This window comes from Panthera tigris, chromosome B3, assembly GCF_018350195.1.
Source record: "Panthera tigris isolate Pti1 chromosome B3, P.tigris_Pti1_mat1.1, whole genome shotgun sequence".
Classification (NCBI taxonomy): domain Eukaryota; kingdom Metazoa; phylum Chordata; class Mammalia; order Carnivora; family Felidae; genus Panthera; species Panthera tigris.
The window spans coordinates 5,420,219-5,440,044 of NC_056665.1; the positions used below are offsets into that span (position 1 = coordinate 5,420,219).

The 19,826-nt window shown below is 43.6% G+C and overlaps 1 protein-coding gene across 3 annotated transcripts in view; it reads left to right on the plus strand.

Moving 5' to 3' along the window:
* BLM (BLM RecQ like helicase) overlaps nucleotides 1-19,826 on the plus strand; it is an 87,621-nt gene that overhangs the window by 40,595 nt on the left and 27,200 nt on the right. For all 3 annotated transcript variants that reach the window (XM_042988006.1, XM_042988008.1, XM_042988007.1), the window contains exons 8-14: nucleotides 930-1,121; nucleotides 3,245-3,363; nucleotides 4,243-4,356; nucleotides 5,864-5,962; nucleotides 6,163-6,311; nucleotides 15,587-15,693; nucleotides 17,066-17,226. In XM_042988006.1, the coding sequence (XP_042843940.1) occupies nucleotides 930-1,121; nucleotides 3,245-3,363; nucleotides 4,243-4,356; nucleotides 5,864-5,962; nucleotides 6,163-6,311; nucleotides 15,587-15,693; nucleotides 17,066-17,226 (941 nt within the window). The remainder of the gene's footprint in view (nucleotides 1-929; nucleotides 1,122-3,244; nucleotides 3,364-4,242; nucleotides 4,357-5,863; nucleotides 5,963-6,162; nucleotides 6,312-15,586; nucleotides 15,694-17,065; nucleotides 17,227-19,826) is intronic.

The following is a 19,826-nucleotide window of genomic DNA, read 5'->3' on the forward strand; positions in this document are numbered from 1 at the left end:
TCCCTGTTTTTGCCATCGCTGACTTAACACCATGGAGGTCGTTCTCATAGTTACGCCGTTGACCTTTAAAATAACCATTAATGGATTTATTTTTATATCATGTTAGAATGTGTCATACTTGATGCTCGCAATTATCGTTGAGACAGTCGAGTGTTGGGATTAGAGAGGCTGCCCCAGCTGGCGTGAGCACCTCTTGTCCTCTGTGCCAAGCAGGGGGGCGGACGTGAGACACACGGTAGCGGAAGAACCAGGGGAGGCTGAGATGACTCCGAGGTTTCAGACCCGGCGACTGGGGAATCTGTGACACCATTAGCAGAGCAGGGGAGTCGGGAGGCAGAGCAGATTGGGAGGAAAGCCGAGGGGGGCTATTTTAAGACTTGTTGAGCTTCAAGTGTTGGTAAGTCGTTCGGATAGAAATGTCTTGCAGACTTTTGGAGATGCGCGCAGGGCTGGAGCTTAGGAGGGCATCGGCGGGGCCTTACGGAAGAGATCTGGGCATTCTGTGCACACAGGTGATGTTGAAGATCAGAGGGCTTGGAAAATTCTAGGAAAGGATGGCTGAAGAGCCCGGTCCCAAGGGTCTGCAAAGACTCCCACAGTTAAGGGGCAGGTGGAGGAAGTGGAGCCAGGGAAGAGAATTAAAATAGAAAACCCACGATTGTCTCGAAGGTCAAAAGAGCAGGAAGCAGGGAATAAATGCAATAGTTAGTGGTAGGTGCTACCGAAAAACCAAGAAAAAGGCTGAATTTGGCCCTCAGGACGTCTCTGGTGGCTTTAACCTTTGGTGGGGATGAAACCCTGATAAATGGTTAAAGAACGACGTGCTGCAGGGAAATGTATGCCTTGGATTACGCGGCAAAGGGTAAATGCTAAAACTGACTTGTTAACAATAATGCACTGATTTTTCTTAACATCGATTATTTTCTCAGACAAGTCGGCGCAAAATTTAGCATCCAGAAATCTGAAGCGTGAGCGTTTCCAAAGTCTTAGTTTTCCTCATACAAAAGAAATGATGAAGATTTTTCATAAAAAATTTGGCCTGCATAATTTTAGAACTAATCAGCTAGAGGCGATCAATGCTGCGCTGCTGGGTGAAGACTGTTTTATCTTAATGCCCACTGGTAGGTATTTTTAGATGTAAATTGGCAGGAGTCCATTGGCAGATGTTAAATGAAAACCCTTTAATAGAAATAAAATGAACACCCACACGATATTTCTGTCATTAAGGGACCTCTGAACCTCCCATGCCGTCGTGAGAAAGAGTATTGTTTCCGTCCTCTGTTGACGCGATAACATTTAGACCTTTCAAGATGTTCACGTCAAGGCTGCTTGTGTTGAATTGATCTAGAATTTTTCTTGGGGAATTTCTCTCTCTCGCCCTCTCCCCCTCTCGCCCTCTCTCTCTCTCTCTCTCTCTCTCTCTCTCTCTCTCTCTCTCTCTCTCGTCTAAATTAGTCTGGAACATGAATAAAAAAAATTACCACCAGAGACCTCGACCATCTCTGGCACTTTATCCAGTACAGTCTGATGTTGAAGGGTTGTCGAGACCGTCAACTGTGGAGTGATGGCCTGGCCTTAACGCTCAGCTCTGCCACTTATTCGCCATGTGACCTTGGGCGAGGCACTTCACCCCCAGCCCCAGTTTCCTCGTGTGTGGCAGGGGTGATAGTAAACTGCCTACTTCACAGAATGTCCTGGGGATTAAATGAAAAGCATTTAGCGTGGTTCTTCCTTGGCCTCAGTGTTGAAGAGATCTAGGACTTTCTGTCGTGTGCAAGTAAGAATATTAAAGATGCAGTCTGGGTAAGAAGCACAGGAATCGGAGTTGCGGACTTAGATATAGACTTCCTTCTGCCTTTTACTCAGCTCGTCTGTGACTTTTAGTAGTTGGTTACAGCCATCGTTATAAAAATTATGTTGACCGAGCTTTGGAGTTTTTTTCAAACTGATTTTAAAATTTAGACGACGCTGATTTAATAATCAGCATTTCTTATCTCATTAACTTGTTGTTCACTCTGTCTCATGCTTTGACTTGTTTGCTATTTCAGAACTGAAGCTGGAAAGGACCCTGACAGTGATCCAGTCCCATGGTTTCAGGGCTTTTTCATGGTCCTCTTTAGGGTTTGGGGGGCCTTTTTAAGGGTCTTCCCATCCCAATTTCAACCTCTTGATTTATGCAGATAAAGATTCCAGATAAGGTTTCTCTTAGACAAAACAGACAAAAACCAAAACCAAAAAACCGCCGATGTAGTACATTTTGCAGGTGAAGACGTTGAGGCGCGGAGAGGTTGGATGGCACGTCTAAGTCAGACAGCCTGTAAAGTGGCAGAGCAGAAACGAGAACTCAGCTTCCGGATCTTTCCTTGACATTTACACATATACGCCAGAATGAAATGTACTTACTCCACGTGCAAAAGAGGGGAATGTGGTGGATAGTTCTAAACAACCAAACAAACAAAAACAGTCGAAGGCCTAGAAACTGCCTGGCATGGGCTTCTACCATTAGCGAGTGGGAGAGGTTGAAAATCAGAGACGAATCTTTTTAGTTATCCTTAAATGTGTACTGATTGTCTCACCATTTTGAATTGGAGCTACGCGGAGAGATGGGGACGCATCTCAGAATTTCTTTCTCTTCATCTTCTGCTGGCACACACAAGCGTAGTTCTACCCTTCTTTGATCTCAAAGGAAGAATGGGAATATTTCCTTATCGATAAAAGAGTACAGCGAATAAAATCTCAGATTTTAAGCGTCGAAAGGTTCTTACTAGTGATTTAAAAAACTGAGATCCTGAAAGCGCTTTCTGGATCATCAGAGAAATATTAAACCGTGTTCACCATGGTCTTTAGTGTTGTATATTTTATCACGTTTTAACTCTTTAAATATTGAATATTATCTGAAGTAATTATTTTCACCCTAATACTGTGATAGAGTACCCCTTGTACTGCATTTGGATTTCTCAAGTAGACTTTTAAAGCAATTGTCTTGCATTTCAGTTCCCTGCCCTGATCCCTGCTTTTGGCTTCACGTGTACCTACATAAGATGTCCTGATAATTTTCACACACTTAAATTGTCTAAATATTTTGGCTCATTCTAATACGGCAAACTGTTGGCATCATGGGGACTATTACTTGGTGTCCTGCTAATTACTTCTAAATATTACTCTGTGATTTACTTTTCAACTTTTGCCTTCAGCTCTCAAGATAGAACCTGATAGGTTTTGTTTGTTTGTTTTGTCCTTTCAGGAGGTGGTAAAAGTTTGTGTTACCAGCTCCCTGCCTGTGTTTCTCCTGGGGTCACCATTGTCATTTCTCCCCTGAGATCACTTATCGTTGATCAGGTCCAAAAGCTGACTTCCTTGGATGTAAGTTAAAACACTACCAATTATAACTAAAAAAATACCCATAAAAACATGAAAATAGTTATATGTCAGTACTCTGGGTAACACCTTTTTTATTAAGTAGTTCCTGGATTATAAGAATCAATCAGCAGTTACGCATGTGAGCGAGTCTTTGAAAATTCTAAGGAGATAACCTTCTGTAGTTGAGTCTAGAAAAATGTACTTTAGCAAGAACGTTTAACCTGTGTTTTGCTGATGTGAATTTCTTGTACTAAATATGAGGCTTTCTTTTATTCCTGCGAGATAAGCATACTGGCTGGTCCCTTAATACCTTAAAATGCATCACGTGAGCGCCCCGCCCGCGTGACCCTTCTCCTCTTGGCTCTGGTTGAGGAAGTATATGAATGCATCCTCCCGAATCCCACAGATTTTCGAGGTTATGAGCCACCACCCCTCGAGACCACTGGTTTGATTTTTCTTCCCAAGAATGTCTTTGTGCCGTGCCAGTCACCACTGTGCAGCCATCCGTGATGCTTCCTGTGGCCCTTCCATTGTCCTTGTGTGGGAAAATGCTGGAGATGCCTTTACCTACACCAACAAGAGCCGTACATTGGGATGGGAATCTCCGGGGTACTGAGTTCATATCTACAGATAGGAAAAGTAACAGCAGTAAAGAAAATAGAAAAAAAAAGAGAAGGAAGTAAACAATGGGAATATTTTGACTTATGCTAAGAAAAGTTTTCTTTTTAAATATGTGCCAATTATTTAATTATATTGAGACTGTCTCTCCTTTTGACAGGTTTGCTATGTGACTTGTGAAATATTTATGAAACTTAAGGATAAATATATGCTTAAGTCAGATTAATGTATAAAATATAAATTGTTTACTACTTTTATCCTTAGATTCCAGCTACTTATCTGACAGGTGATAAGACTGACTCGGAAGCTACAAGTATTTACCTGCAATTATCAAAAAAAGACCCAATCATAAAACTCTTGTATGTTACTCCTGAGAAGGTTTGTATTGATGTCATTATTTTAAAATATACTAGAGCTGTGTTAGGAAAACAATCTGGTTCTCCGCCCTGAGTAGGGAAACACCCAGTTTCCCTCCTGTGTCTTCCTCCTTTACCATCACATAGAGTACGTCACTCCTGGTGACCAAATGTGTAGAGGTTTTTCCTCACACCGAGCTCTCTGTGACCCCAGCAGGGTGTCCTGCAGTTTAACTCAATTCTGACATGGTCTACACGGACAGTGTCAGACACCACAAGTTAAGGGATCGGCTCCACAAGATGGTTCCCACCCTTCTTCAGATGCCAATTGCAAGTAGAAGGTCCCCAGGTTACCCACAGTTTCTGTCCAGTTTGGCTGACAAATCGGAGGTTCCCGTGACTCCCTCCTCAGGTTGGATTAATGTGCTAGAGTGGCCCACAGAACTCAGGGAAACACGTTTACCAGTTTGTTAAAGCATGTGCTAAAAGCTGTAGATGGACAGTCCGATGAAAGACCCACAGGGCGGGGACTGAGAAGGTCCTCAGCACAGGAGCTTCTGTCTCCAGGGAGTTGGGAATGTGTGACCCTCCCACGTCGGCGGACGTGTTCACCAACCTGGAGGCTGGTCGAACCCTGCGCTATTGGGACTTCATGGCAGCCTCCTCATGTGGGCATGACCAGTTATTAACTCCATTTCCAGCCCCTGTCTCCTCTCTAGAGGATGGGGGTGGTACTGAAAATTCCAAGTTTCTGATCATGGCCTGGTCTTTCTGATGACCAGCTCCTACGCAGAAGCCATCTAGGAGCCCACCCAGAGTTGCCTCCAGAAAACAAAAGACGCTCTTAGTGCTCTTGTTACTTGAGAATCTAGAAGGGAGTGGCTCCTGGGTGGCTCAGTCCGGTTGAGGATCTACTCTTGATTTTGGCTCGGGTCACGATCTCCTGGTTAGGTTCATGGGATGGAGCCCCAGTCGGGCTCTGCCTTGACATCTTGAAGCTTGCTTGGGATTCTCTCTTTCCCTCTCTCTCTGCCCCTCCCCCGCTTTCTTGCTCTCTCAAGTAAATGAACTTTAAAAAAAAAGAAAAAGTCAGACATGTAACCAGCTGAACCACTCGGGAACTTAAGACAAAAGACAAGTCGGATGCTTGTCAAGACATGGATGCCAGATGTGGTCATGGCTACTGGGAGGTCACTGCTTCTAGGCCCTGTCACAGGTCCATATGTGCATGTGTGCATGTGTCCCCAGACAACGTGTATGCCTACAATATACATCTGTAACCCTGTTACCAGTGTAAACGTGTGGTAAACCTCAGTGCTTGCTAAATGTAGTGAATATGCTAGAAGGTCTCATTTGCAAGTTTCCATTACTCCTGCTAATTCTCTTGGTACATTGAAGTTAAGTGCTCGTTTATGTGGAGGTTGTTGTGATACAGCTTCAGTTATAGTGGAGCTTGAAGACAGCAAAGTCTTTAAGGTGATGTGGTGTGTAATGTTTTCACATCTCTAACGCATATACTTCTGGTCTAGGTGTGTGCGAGTAATAGACTGATTTCCACTCTGGAGAATCTGTATGAGAGGAAGCTCTTGGCACGTTTTGTGATTGATGAAGCACACTGTGTCAGTCAGGTAAACACCAGCTTTTATATCTTGAAATATCAGTAAATACGTACTGCCAATGGTCTGTATATTTGCAGAATAGAGAAGGGAACAGTGAATTATTCTATCTCGCTGAAGAATAAGGTGGTTCTGAATACAGTGAGCAGCATTTGCTGTTTATGTAAGAAAGATGCAAATAGTCTGAAAAGCAGTATTTTCTTTCCAACTAGTGGGGGCATGATTTTCGCCAAGACTATAAAAGAATGAATATGCTTCGCCGGAAGTTTCCCTCTGTTCCAGTGATGGCCCTTACTGCCACAGCTAACCCCAGGGTACAGAAGGACATCCTCACTCAGCTGAAGATTCTCCAGCCTCAGGTGTAAGTTGCTGGAAGGCATGAATTTAAAAACCCTGGGGCAGTGGTTCCCACAGCGCTGCACACGAGAATCACGTACCGAGCTTTAAAAATCCTGGTGCACAGATTGCACTCGATGTCAATTAGATCAGAATTTGGGGGGCTGGGAGCCTTTATGTTTTTAAAAATCCCCAAGCGATTCCAGCGCTCAGCACAATTTGGGAACCAAAGCCCTCGGGCTTTTCTTTACTTACTGAAATTAAAACTATCCTAAATACCTATTTTGGAAATAGGGACAAAGTATGTACTGTACCTGTTAATAATTTATGGGACCTGTTATCGTCCCGGTAGCGAATTATCTTTGATTTATCGAATTTCGGCTCCTACGTATTCTAGAGTATACATCAGGAAATAATCGGATGACCCTGCTTTGTCGTTTTCCTGAAGTCCCAGGATGTTGAAAACAGTCCAGAAACTGTGTATATGACAACGTTTATACTTTGTTTTCATCTCAACAGCAGAGTGCTTCTTTTGGCCACCAAATCCATAATCACTGGTAATGGAAACCACTGTAAACATTATCTCCACATATATAGGTTGTACTGGATCGTTTCTTACCTCTGTGTGAGTTTGTGGACAGGTGCATTCTCTGATAGGCTCATTCACTCAGCAAGTATTTACTTAACAGCTGTTGTGTGCCAAGGTTAAAATATTTTTCCCTTCTAACTTACCGGTGGGTGCTTTGAGTTTGAGGAATGCATGAAGGAATGACTAGTATATTGGGGTGAATATTTAAAAGCACCTCTTTTGTTCCTTTGGAAATAAAGACAGTAAGCCGGCTCTGTCAACACTGTCATCAGTAAAAGCAGCATTTCTCAGCAGGTTATGAGAAGAACCGAAAGGCCATGTGGAGGGTGTGAGGGGGTCAGGAGAGGAAGAGAGCTGTAAGGACCTTTGCAGATTAAACTGGCATTCTTGAGCACACAGATCTTAGAGTCCTCCAAATTTTGTGTGTGAAGTCACAAATTTGGAATGGAAGGTTTTCATTTAATCTCACTTGCGGGAAGGATGTTTGTGTAGAATTTGCGGGACGGGGAGATTTTGCTTCCGTAATTGATATGCATTACATTATTTTAGGTGTCATACTTCAGGTTCTAGTGAATAACTTACATGCTAGAGATTTGCTTCTTTAAGTACTACATTTATCTGTGAAAGCTTTTTTTTTTTTATAGGCAAATGTTTTAGCTTTTTTTTCCATCAATTTATACCAGATACAGCCTACCGTTCTTCTAGGCCAGTAATATTAATTGCTAAATCCATGGAACTAAAATTGTGTAAATTCAATTCACTTTTTGAGTAACTTTTTGTAAGTATAGAATTTGTCATTTTTGTTTGAATAAACATTGCACATATGTATTTAGAGACAGACACCTTTAATATCTTTTCCTAGTTTTGTGGGGAGATCAGCCTAGAAAAGCAATAGATTGTACATTTCCTGAGTCTAGCATGTGGTGCCCTGTGCATAATTGGCACTCGGTAAGAATGAATAAATGGAACATATGGAGGAATTTTGGTAAATGTGGGTAAAATATGAAAATTTGGGCAAGTCTGTTGATTCCTTAATATATTTGGTACTTCTATATTTGGGAGGGTTTAAATCTCTTAGTGGAAGTAAAAGATTTTTAACAGACACTTTCTGGTACATTTTTTCCTGATCTTTTTTGCCAGTAGGCCCCTTGTTTGGATTAAATTTACCCAACTGCTGCTGCGTCACGGCCCTGCTGAAGGCAGGTGTCCCCAGAGGTGGGGTCCTGGCCCCCATGCTCTTCTCCTACTGCTAGTCTGTGGTAATCTTCTTCCTCTTTGGGAAATACGAGGGTGGATAATAAAATAGACTTTATCCCTTTTCCTTAGGACCTTAAAATATAAACTGAGAAAGAGAAGAGAGACAGTCATGTATGGACAGTAGATACAACAACAATATTAGAATACAACAATAATAACAGCTAATAGTCACATATGTAGCCTATACAACGTGCCAGTTACTGTTCTTGGCATTTGATGTGTATTGACTCATTTACCCACACAAAAGGCTTCTGAGGTAAGTTCTCCTGTTTTCCTCACTTTGTGGATGAGGAAACTGAGGCACATGGAAATTAAATAATTTAAGCAAGGTCATATGCCTCACAACTGTGGGAGTGAAGAGACTTCAACCCAAACAATCTGGTTTTAGAGCCCTTGAAATACTTTCTAATAAATTGCAGAGTGAAGTAAGTGGTAATTAGAGATGTAAATTATGACTGCAGGAACTCAGGAAGGCAAGATTGATGATAACCCAGAATAACAACTCCTTGTTAATGAGGCGGGGGTCAGATAGGGTCTCATAGAAAGGAAGAGGGCTTTGTCGGATGAGTAGTCTTTTTTGTAAGCAGCTGTAGTGAGATATAGTTTACATACCTTGAAATTCACCTATTTAAAGCAAGCAATTCTATGATTGTTTTTAGTTTACCCACAGGGTTGTGCATCCCGACCGCTGTCTAATTTTAGAACATTTTTGTCTCCCTTGAAAGAAAGTCCATACCCATCAGCAGTCAGTTCCCACTTTCTCCCATCTCCCCAGCCCTAGACAACCACTAATCTGCTTTGTGTATTTATAGGTTTTTGCCTCTGCTGGACATTTCATATACATAGAATTTTACAAAACGTGGCCTCTTGCGACTGGCCTCTTTCACTTAAGTGTAATGTTTTCAAGGTCCATCCGTGTTGTAGCGTATATCAGTACTTCATTCTTTTTTATTGACAAAAAAATGTTCCAGCGTATGGGTACTCTACATCTTACGTATTCATTTATCACGTGGTGGATATTTGGGCTGTTTCCACGTCTTGGCTCTTAGGAAAACTGTTACGAGTGTCTGTGTCTGAGCTGTTGCGCGCGCTTCCATTTCTCTTGGACGTATATCAAGCAGGGAATCGTTGGGTCACATGGTAACTCTTTGTTTTACTTTTCGAAGAGCTGCCAGATCATTTTCCAAAGCGGCTGCACCACGTTACATTAACTTCAGTGTGTGTGTGGGGGGGGGGGGGGTGCAGTTTCCCCCCACCCTCCCCTTCCCCATCCATGTCACCACGTGTCTTTTCAATGGTACCCATCCTACTGGGTGTGAAGTGGTGACATTTTAACAGGTGGAGAGTGAGAATTCAGGGCTGAAGTTCCTGGCATCAGAGTCCAGATCAGATCCAAGGAGCGGTGAATAATCTGTAGGATAAGCGGAGCAACCCAGGGAAGGGCCAACCCCGGGAAGGAGGCTTGATCCCGTATCGTGGGGGGGCCTTGGCGTTTTGTGATGCTGCAGCGTGTGGACTTTATCCTGTGGACAGCTCGACCTGGGAAGTGGTGACCTGAATCTGATGGTAGAACGATGACCCTGGCAGTGGAACAGAAGATGGAACAGAGGAACAAGAGATCAGAGGCAGGACGGCCCGTAGGAACCCCACCGTAGCGTTCTAGGAGAGAGGGGACGGTGGTGGAAACGGGAAGAGGACGGAGGGGACAGGGTCAAGGGAAAGCACAGTTGCGTCCGTAAGACTGGCAACCAGTGGCGTCAGAAAGGTGAACGGTGGAAGTTTATGTTAGTTTCTGGTACCATTGACCACGGACATGCAGGAGAGAGGGTGGAGGGATGGGATGGGTGGTGAATGTGATTTTTAGATCTGTGGTGTGGGGGGTGTTCAAGGGGTAGTAGACGTGGCCACGTCCTCGGTCTTCATACTTTCTTTGGTCACAATGTGCTTCCTGAAAGAATTGGAAAACTGTACCCCTTGTATATCTCTAACCAGACACCAAAAATGTTTCAACACGAGTTTTAAATAAAGAGAATGAGGTCTATTGTAAGTAACATTTTTAAGTAAAATTGTTACCTAGCCCTTTTAAATGTATCCAGTAGACTATAAATATAATAGCAATTTTATACCTACTTTCACTCACAAAACACATTAAAATGTTTAATTTTACACGTCTTTAAAAATATCTTTAACAGATATTTTACATCTTTCCTCTTCCTCTTTGAATTCCTATTTCTCTTCAGTTTTCCTCACAGATTTTTATCCTAAGGTGATATATTTTTCTGCATGAAATCTTGTTTACTCTATCATATCTATAAGAAAAATATGTATACAAATGTATGTATATAAATGAAAAGTTGCTTTTAAATTTCCCATACTAAAATTTTCTTCCAGATTGAATTATTATAATGATTAGTTATATATAACTGATCAGAATAGACATTTTTTTCAATTAGCTGATACATCTGTGGATGAATCGACTCCGTCCATATTTCTTGTTTTCGTAGATGTAAGCAGTGAGAACTGTTACTCACGTAAACTTGTAGACGGGAACGGAAAGCATTTTATTTTAGCAGCGACACTCAATTATTTGAGTTTTTTCTGACGTCTATGCCAAAATTACATAATGATCTGTCATCAAAAATTATTTTTTATGATCTGTCAGCTGACAACTCAACTAGGTCCTTTAAATTTTGTGAGAAGCAAAGACCTGTAAACTCTCTGACTGGCAAAATAAGTCAGATCATTACTCACTTTACTTTTTCTGGGAAACATACTATAAAAAGGTTTTCCCAAGATTTATCTAATGACCGTTGCATGTTCTTGTTCCCCCTTCACTTAAATGAGTCTTGTATCCAGTATATTCGGAAGAGTTGGGGAGATCAAAACGCTGTCAGTTTCAGTAGGCCTTTTCTAATACATTTTGACGTGTGTTTTTATCGTATGATACACTTTTAAATAACAGCCTTATCAGAACTTTGTGGCTGCCAGTTAGCTCTTTCAGATCCCGGGACATGACTCTGGAACGTAATTGGCCAAGCAAGTGTTCATTGCCAAACCAATCACCTACATTAAAGTTATTTCCATTTATTTAAAGGGAAGAGTCTGTCTTGGTTTCTCAGTTCACATGAACTATTTAGTGCACATTCCCATGACAACTATCTCAGCTTCAAAAGCAACTAGAGCTTGAGCACAAATTGATTCCATTTCCCGACACATCACTTAAAATGACAGGAGTTTGATACCCTGGACCTAATCATAGTTACCATGTTAATGTCAGTTGATATCAGTACTCCCTCAGTGAAGATACAATGGAATCTCAAGCTTTTTTTTAAAAAAGTAAAATCTTTATTGAGATACAGTCAGGGTGCCTGGCTGGCTCAGTTGGTGGAGTATGTGACCCTCTGTCCTCCAGGTCGTGAGTTTGAGCCCCACATTGAGCAGAGCCTACTTAGAAAATAAAAATAGATAATTGACACATCATAAAATTCACCCATTTAAAGGTTAGAATTTAGTAGGGTTTTGGTATTTTCACAGAGGTGTGCAACCACCCCCCATATCTAAGTGTAGAACGTTTCTGTCACCCCAAAAAAGGAAGCTAGCACTCACCAGCAGTCACTTCCCATTCTTCCCATCTCGCGTGTCCATCATCCTCCCCCGAGCGGTGTTTTCAAGGCTCATCCGTGTTGCCACATATATCAGGACTTCGTTCCTTTTTATGGCTGAATGATCTGTTGTGTGGGCATTCCACATTCACTTACGTGTTCTTTAGTTGGTGGGAATGGTCTCTGACTGAATATTTGGAAATTCCAAACATCCCATTTTCCAACAGGCCAATAAGACAAACTCGAGGAGACTGTTAACATTTTCATCAGAGCACATGGTGCACCTGCTGCATTTAGTCAGTGGCCCCTGTGCTGGGCTTGGGCAGTCGTTTTGCAGTGGAGATTCTTGTTTTGGTTTTGAGTTTGTGGTCTGCAACTTTATTTCCTAATCTCATGTCACTTTATTATTTTTAGTAATTTGACTAAGTTAATTAGTTAAACATTTCTAAGTTTTTTTGAATTACGTCACAGGTTTTAAAACTTTTTCAGATTACGTGCCAGTTTCTGATCACTGCTTTATTGAGAGGTAGTCCATGTATCATACAACTCTCCCATTTAAAGTGCACAATTGAGTGGTTTTTAGTGTACTCAGAGTTGTGCAGCCATGACCACAATCAATTTTAGAACGTTTTCATCACCCTGCACAAAAACCCACGTCCATTAGTACTCACCCGTCTCCCCCTCACAGCCCCCTCAGCCCGTGGCAACCACTAACCCACCTTCTGTTTATAGACTTGCCTATTTGGGGATATCTCATGTAAATGAAATCATGTGATCTGTGGTCTTTTGTGAGTGGTTTCTTTTACTTAGCACAATGTTTTCAGAGTTTATTGTTGAGTAATATTGTTTTTTGTCTGGCTATGGCACATTTTCTTCATCTGTTGGTGAATACTGGTGTTGTTTCCATTTGGGGCTATTACACATCGCTCTGTTCGCACACAGGTTTTTGTGTGGCCCTGTTTTCATTTCTCTTGGGTCTGTACCCAGGAGTGGAATTGCCCAATTGTACGGTATCCCTGATTTTCACCTTTTGAAGAACTGCCAGACTTTTCCAAACATCCCCACCGGCAGCATAAGTGGGTTCTGATTCCACCTCTACGTTTTGACCCCGAGCTCCTTTTTTTTTTTTTTTTTTTTTAAATCCATAACCATTATTGTGCAGTTACAGGTTACAGTGTAGGTAACAAGACACTTCCTGATGGTAGTCATGATGTCAGCGTCATGCTGGTGGGGGGGCTCCTGCACCATTCCCAGCCTGCGCCCAAAGTAACTCAAATAAGTTTTAACATTATCTACATCATTGGTACTCCTGGGCCGTTCTTTTTATGCCATCATTTTATCAGGACTGTGGTTTCCTTTGCTGTGGCAGTGATTATAAATAATTGACTGAGAACGATCAAAACAGTCCATGGATGAGGCAGTCTTTTACCTCCTGCCTCCACCCCGCCCCCGTTGTGATCCACTACCCACCCATTCTTTGGCCATTTCAAGCACTAGAAGGGAGGACTCCGTGCTCTGTGCATGTGAACAGCCTAAGAGGCAGGTTCAAAGTGCCGGTTAGCAGCAGTCTTGCAAGGCTCCCAGAGTGCTGCATCCTGCGACAGCAGCCAAGGGCGCTACACTTTACTCCCAACACAAATATGGAAAACCCTCACGAGACATGAAGCCCTACCAAGCGTTTCTCGTACTTTGATTAAAGAAAATTTCACCTGCACACCCGCACTACATTCAGTTTGCTCCGTGTGGTGTCCTGGAGGTTTTTACCGCCAGACCAGTGCGCGGCCGTGAAGTTCAGGACAGGTGAAGAGCAGGGTTGGTTGGTCGGTCGGTTTTTATAAGGTGAGAGGACGGCCGCGTAAAGGGGGCAGGCGGGGCCGGGGTAACGCGCAGGGTGTCTCGGCCACAGGAGTGTCCTCAGATCAGTCTTCTCGGGAGACAGTCCACGTGCAAATGGAGGACCCGCAAACTGACTCGTTTGCAGTCGTTGTCTTTGCTGATGTACCTTTAGAAGATCTTTGTGAAGTTGGGGTACGCGTACCCCTGTTTCAGACCACTGGTTGAGAAAGAAGTTGGACGGCGGTTTAGAAGTGTGAGGAGAAGCCTGAGTCGGGGCGGGTAGGGCCGACACTCAGTGCTGCTTAAAGAAGGCGATGCGGGGAGGAGGGGAGAGGCCCCCACTGCAGGAGCAAGCGTAGGAAGCAGAGAAGGAGACAGAGAAACTCGAGGGCTCGGCAGGGAGGGAGCAAGCCCGTGGACCTGAAACGGTCGGTGCCAGTGGAGGCTTTCAGGGACGAATACAACGACACGGAGTGACAGAGGGGCCGGAGAGTGAGGTCTGAACGGAGACCAGTGCACACCCTGCAGGCAGCCCCACTGCTCCCCGGCCGTCATACCTGCAGGGCGGTCCCGTCAGCAACGCGACTGCCCCCCCCACATGGAAGTCATTCGTTCGTCCTAAAACCAAAGAAGTTGATCCTTTGGAGCCTGGGTTAGTGGGGGAGTCCCTGCAGGGCCCGGGACCCCGTAACAATCCCCTCACCTTTCTTTAGTTTTAAAAGCTTAGGGGCCCCTGGGTGGCTTGGTCGGTTGGGCGTCCGACTTCAGCTCAGGTCATGATCTCACGGTCCGTGAGTTCGAGCCCCGCGTCGGGCTCTGTGCTGACGGCTCGGAGCCTGGAGCCTGTTTCGGATTCTGTGTCTCCCTCTCTCTCTCTGCTCCTCCCCAGTTCATGCTCTGTCTCTCTCTGTCTCAAAAATAAATAAAAGTTAAAATAAATAAATAAATAAATAATAAAAGCTTAGATACAGGGGGGTGCCTGGGTGGCTCAGTCGGTTAAGCGTCCAACTTCGGCTCAGGTCATGATCTCACAGTTCGTGGGTTCGAGCCCCGCGTCGGGCTCTGTGCTGACAGCTCAGAGCCTGGAGCTGCTTCAGATTCTGTGTCTCCCTCTTTCTGCCCCTCCCCCACTCTCACTTTGTGTCACTCTGTCTCTCAAAAATACAAAAATAAAATTTAAAAGCTTAGATAAAACAATCTTAGTAGCATGGTAATGGCAAAAGCCAGAATGGAGGTGACGAGAATTGAAATTGGTTGTGTGGTCAGTTGGTTGGGGGCGTGAGTGTCTTCTGAGAAATTTGCCACTGGCGGGCAAGGCAGAGGTGAGGTGCCACCCGCAGGGGAGCGCAGGGACAAGAGAAGCTTCTGCTGTTGGGGGTATTGGTGGCCCTAGAACATATTCAGAGACAAAGGGGAAGAATTGGCAGACGGGCCTGAAATACAAGAGCAGAGAGAATGGAGAAAAGCCCCCTGAGGAAGCAGGAGGGAGGAGGCAGGTGAGCCAGCAGAGAAAGGGGGCACATGTGTGTCAGAATCAGCCCATGCCCTTTGGGGCGCAGAGCACAGGGCAGCGATCCGTGATCCGGAGGGCTTTGGCTCCCGCTGCTGCCCTGCAATCAGCTCTTTATGTCCGCCATCAAATTTTGGGAACATTGGCGGCCTAAAGTGTGTGTTTTCTCTGTGACTTTTCAGTTTTATCCACCTCTGCTTGTAATTGACCTCGTCTTAGGGACCGGGCTCCTGACTCACCTGTCCTCTCTACGTGTTATCTTCCACAGCCCTCCTGATTCCTTGTCATCTCGTCCCACAGACATTTGTTCCCTATCACCGTTCCCTCCGCAAACTCTTAACCTGACTTCCCCTCGAGCGTCGTGTAACGCAAGCTGCCAGGGACCATCGTCCGCTCAGGTGGCTTGATCATTAGGTTCGCATTGTGGAAAATCAGTGTTTGATGTATAAAAGTGAGTGAAACTATATTTTCTCTTAATAACAAAATTTTCTCTTTGGGGCTTCTAGGTTTAGCATGAGCTTTAACAGACATAATCTGAAATACTACGTGTTACCGAAAAAACCCAAAAAGGTGGCATTTGATTGCTTAGAGTGGATCAGAAAGCATCACCCACGTGAGTACATGTGACAAATTATGTCTAGAAGTAATAAGTAAATATTGTGGTATTGGTACCACGATAGAATGTGTGTGTGCATGTTAAACATCGCTTTTCCCATGACAGTAGCACTAACTAGCTATTTATAGAACAGCAAATCACAACTGCCTCCCTGCTGGAAATTGTAAAATCCCATTTGGTTTGATAACAATAAACCCTAAGAAGAAGTATATGAGATGACCCCCCACACACACACCCGTGCTGTAGTTCGTGGTTTCGGCGTCTCTCCTCTGGTCCCTGTCGGTACGGATTCTAGCAGTCTCTGTGTTAGGGGCCTCTCCCGAGGGTCTGCCTCGGAGTTCTGTTACCTAAGATGAGAGATTGCGAAACTCGTGGTAGTTTTCCACGTAACCCCCCCTGCTCCTTTCCCAGAGAGACTTGTTCTTGGTGACCACCTCTAGTTCGTGTTTTGAAAATTAGTATACGTGTTTGTTTGAGCAAATCAGACCGTGCAGAGAGGTAGACCAAGAAGTCGTCTGTGATTTCCCTTCCAGACCCCCTTGTCCCGGGTGGCGAATATAGATAGTCAGCATGTTTTTGTCTGCACCTTTGGCTCTGCCACGGAGAGAGGGCTTTTTCTTTAACGCCTCTCATTTTGTGGTTTTCAAAACGACACATAGAATACGTGCTCCTTGAAGAAACCAAGAAAGCAACAAAAAGAAAGAAGCAAAAGACAAGAGTCACCTCAAGACAAGTCTCCGGGACCATCTGGGGTTTACTTCCCTCCAGCAGTTGTTTGTGTTTCTTTCCATTAGTGTACTGTGTGTGCACTTTTTCTACCCTTAACCCGCTCTGTACCTTGAACATCGTCAGGGTTCCTCAGAAAACTTGGAAACCACTTAATAATTACGGTATAGTTTTTTTCATGATGTCCTTTCTTAATTAATCCCCTGATGGTGGCCATTGAAGTTTTTCTAATTTTCAAAAGTAGAAACAAAACTTTTGGCAGAAGCCGTGGTACCCCTAAATTTCCTAGATGAGTTTCATAGAAGGAACGGGGTCAAAAGGCAGAAGCATTTCTAAGGCTGATGCACACTGCCTTACGCTTCCCACAGTGTTCGTGGAAGGGTGCCTTCCCGCTGCACGGCCAGTGTGAAACAGCCCGGGCTTCCTCCAGGCCCACCTAAGGAGTCATCTGGGGGCAGAACGGAAGGTCCCGTCCCGTCTTCTCCAGTGCGTGTGAATTCGTCGCTTGAATCACTCTACGTCTGTGACCACCCTCCACTCTAGCAATACCCTGGAGGTCTGCTCGCGGTGCACATATTTCTACGAACACAATGAAAATTGTGTTGTTATTTACGATTAAAGCTCTGTTTTGGTTTCTCGGCAGATGACTCTGGGATCATCTACTGCCTCTCCAGGCGAGAATGCGACACAATGGCTGACACTTTACAGAAGGATGGTCTCGCTGCTCTTGCTTATCACGCCGGCCTCAGCGATTCTGCCAGGGATGAAGTACAGCACAAGTGGATTAATCAGGATGGTTGCCAGGTAACATTTTCTATAATAAACAAATCAAGGAAATGATCTTTTATAGGACGCGAGCAAACGTGCACACACAGGATGAAAATTGGTTTTACTTTAAAGACAGTAAACGTCGGGGCGCCCGGGCAGCTCAGTCGGTTAAGCATCCAGCTCTTGATCTCAGCTCGGGTCATGATCTCATGGTTCGTGAGGTCGAGCCCCGCATCGGGCTCCTTGCTGACAGTGTGGAGCCTCTTTGGGATTCTCTGCCTGTCTCTCTCTCTCTGCCCCTCCCCCTGCTCATGCTCTCTTTCCCTCTCTCTTTCGAAATAAATAAACATAACTAAATAAAAAATAAATACCATAAACATCAAAAGAAGACTGAAATTTAAAAACATCTTTTTGAGACTTCCAAAGTTGCTTTTTCTTAAATAAAAAAAAAATTTTTTTTATTCAGCTATAATTCGCCCTTTCAGAGCTTACAAGTCAGTGGTTTTTAGTATATTCACAAGGTTGTGCAACCACCACCACTGTCTAATTCCAGAGTATTTCATCATCCCCAAAATAAACTCCATACCCATTAGCAGCCACTCCCCATTCCACCAACCCCCCAGCCCCTGGCAACCACTAACCTAACCACTGCTAGTCTGTCTATAGGTTTTCCTGTTCCTGGACATTTCACGTGAGTGAAATCATACAGTATGTGTTCTTTTGTGGCTGATTTATTTAGCATAATGTTTTTAAGATTTATCCACATTACAGCGTGTATCCATACTTTATTTCTTTTGTGGCCAGGTAGCTTCCATGGTAGGGATATAGCCTAGTTTGTCATCCATCCATCAGTTGGTAGACTTTTGGTTGCACCCGCTTTTTGGCTATTGGCGCATAATGTAATGCTTCTGTGAACGTCCGTGTACGTGTTTTTGTGTGAACACGTTTTCAGTTCTCTCAGGTGGGTACCTAGGAATGGAATTGCTTAGTCATACGGTAACTGTACGTTTAGCTTTTTGAGGAACTACCAAACTGTTTCCAAAGCAGCTACAGAATTTTACACTTCGAGCAGCAACGTGTGAGGTTCCAGTGTCTCTGCCTTCTTATTACTACCCATTATTGTCTTTTTTACTGTATCCATCCTAGGGGATGTGAAGTGGCATCTCATTGTGATTTTAATTTGCATTTCCATAATAACTAATGGTGTTGAGATTTCTGAGATGACAGATGTATCACCCAAGTGGATCAAGAGGAAGACAACTAAGAACACTCTAGGCATCTCCTATAGCAGCAGGTGCCGGCCTTGGATAGATCTTTCTCAGTAACATGGATGACTTTGAGGAAAACAACTAAATAACTTTTTTAGCCTATGAAGTTTTCAGGTCACAAAAAGGGAAATTACCCTGAAGATTTAGAGGAAAAACATCTCTCAAAAGTATTTTCTAACGGAAAACAGAAGAAATCTTAGAGTATATTAGCCTAGTGTCCTTGGAAAGATGTCAGAAGACTTGACTTATATGAACCAGAAGCACTCTACCATAGGAAGATTACAGGCTGAGATGAAGGCACAAATAAAAATGAAATTTATCCAGATAAGAAGATGCACGAAAGGCAAAACAAATAGAATTATGTATCAGGACACAAATGGTTCAGATCAGTGCAGACATTTGCATCAATGAGGTAGCGAATAACTTGAAAATGTGAAGGAAAGAAAACAGATTAAAATTAGGGGAAAAGAGGAAAATGGTATTGGTGTCAGGGCATCCGCCTAAGAATAGTAAGTGTGTCCAAGAAGGAAGTCAGGACAGTTGGGGTAGATACAACAGGCAGATGTGTTCTAAATGAGTACATAAGAAATATTTAACCAATGTAAAAGCTTTATTTCCGTGTCACTGGGGGAAGAGATAAATGTAGACATAGTTCACCGCTTTGTTGGATTAACGAAGAGCTAAAAGAAATTACATTCACCAAGATAAAGAAATAAGATACTCTACAGAAACCAGACAGACCTGAGACTGTTCACTAAATGACAGAAGCAGGACACGCGGTCTTCAGAATCAGAGAAGGGAAGCCTGGGACTGAAGAATTTCACAGCCAGCTCATTGTCACGTGTGTTGAACACAACGGAAGAGCACTTTCAGATTGTGAAGTCCAGAAAGCGGATCACTGCCTTGTCGTCAGTGGAGTAATCACAGATGCCAGTCCTCCCTACCTTGTATATTTCAGCAAAATTCCAGTGGGCTTTTTTTTTTTTTATTATTATTCCTTTGATAGACTTTTTCTAAAGTTTGCCTGGAAGAATATCCCGGTTTAAATAACCGAAGGAATTTGGCAAGAAAAGGAAAACACATGAACACTGGCTTTGCAGTACATCACAGACACATCAGTGACACAGAAATCCAGAATTCACCTGGAAAACGTGTAAAAACAGTGTGTGGCAAGGAAGGCACTGAAAAATTAAAAAAGGAGGGTGATCCAACCAGAGGTACCACTTACCTACTGGGAGGGATTGTTTTGGATCCTCCTATCAAAATCACAGGTAAGTAAAGCTGTTGGTATTTTTAAATGTAGGAGCCCTGGCTGGAAGAGAACCTGAGCTTAAAAAGAGCTCAAAGGGAAGGAATTGATAGAAATGA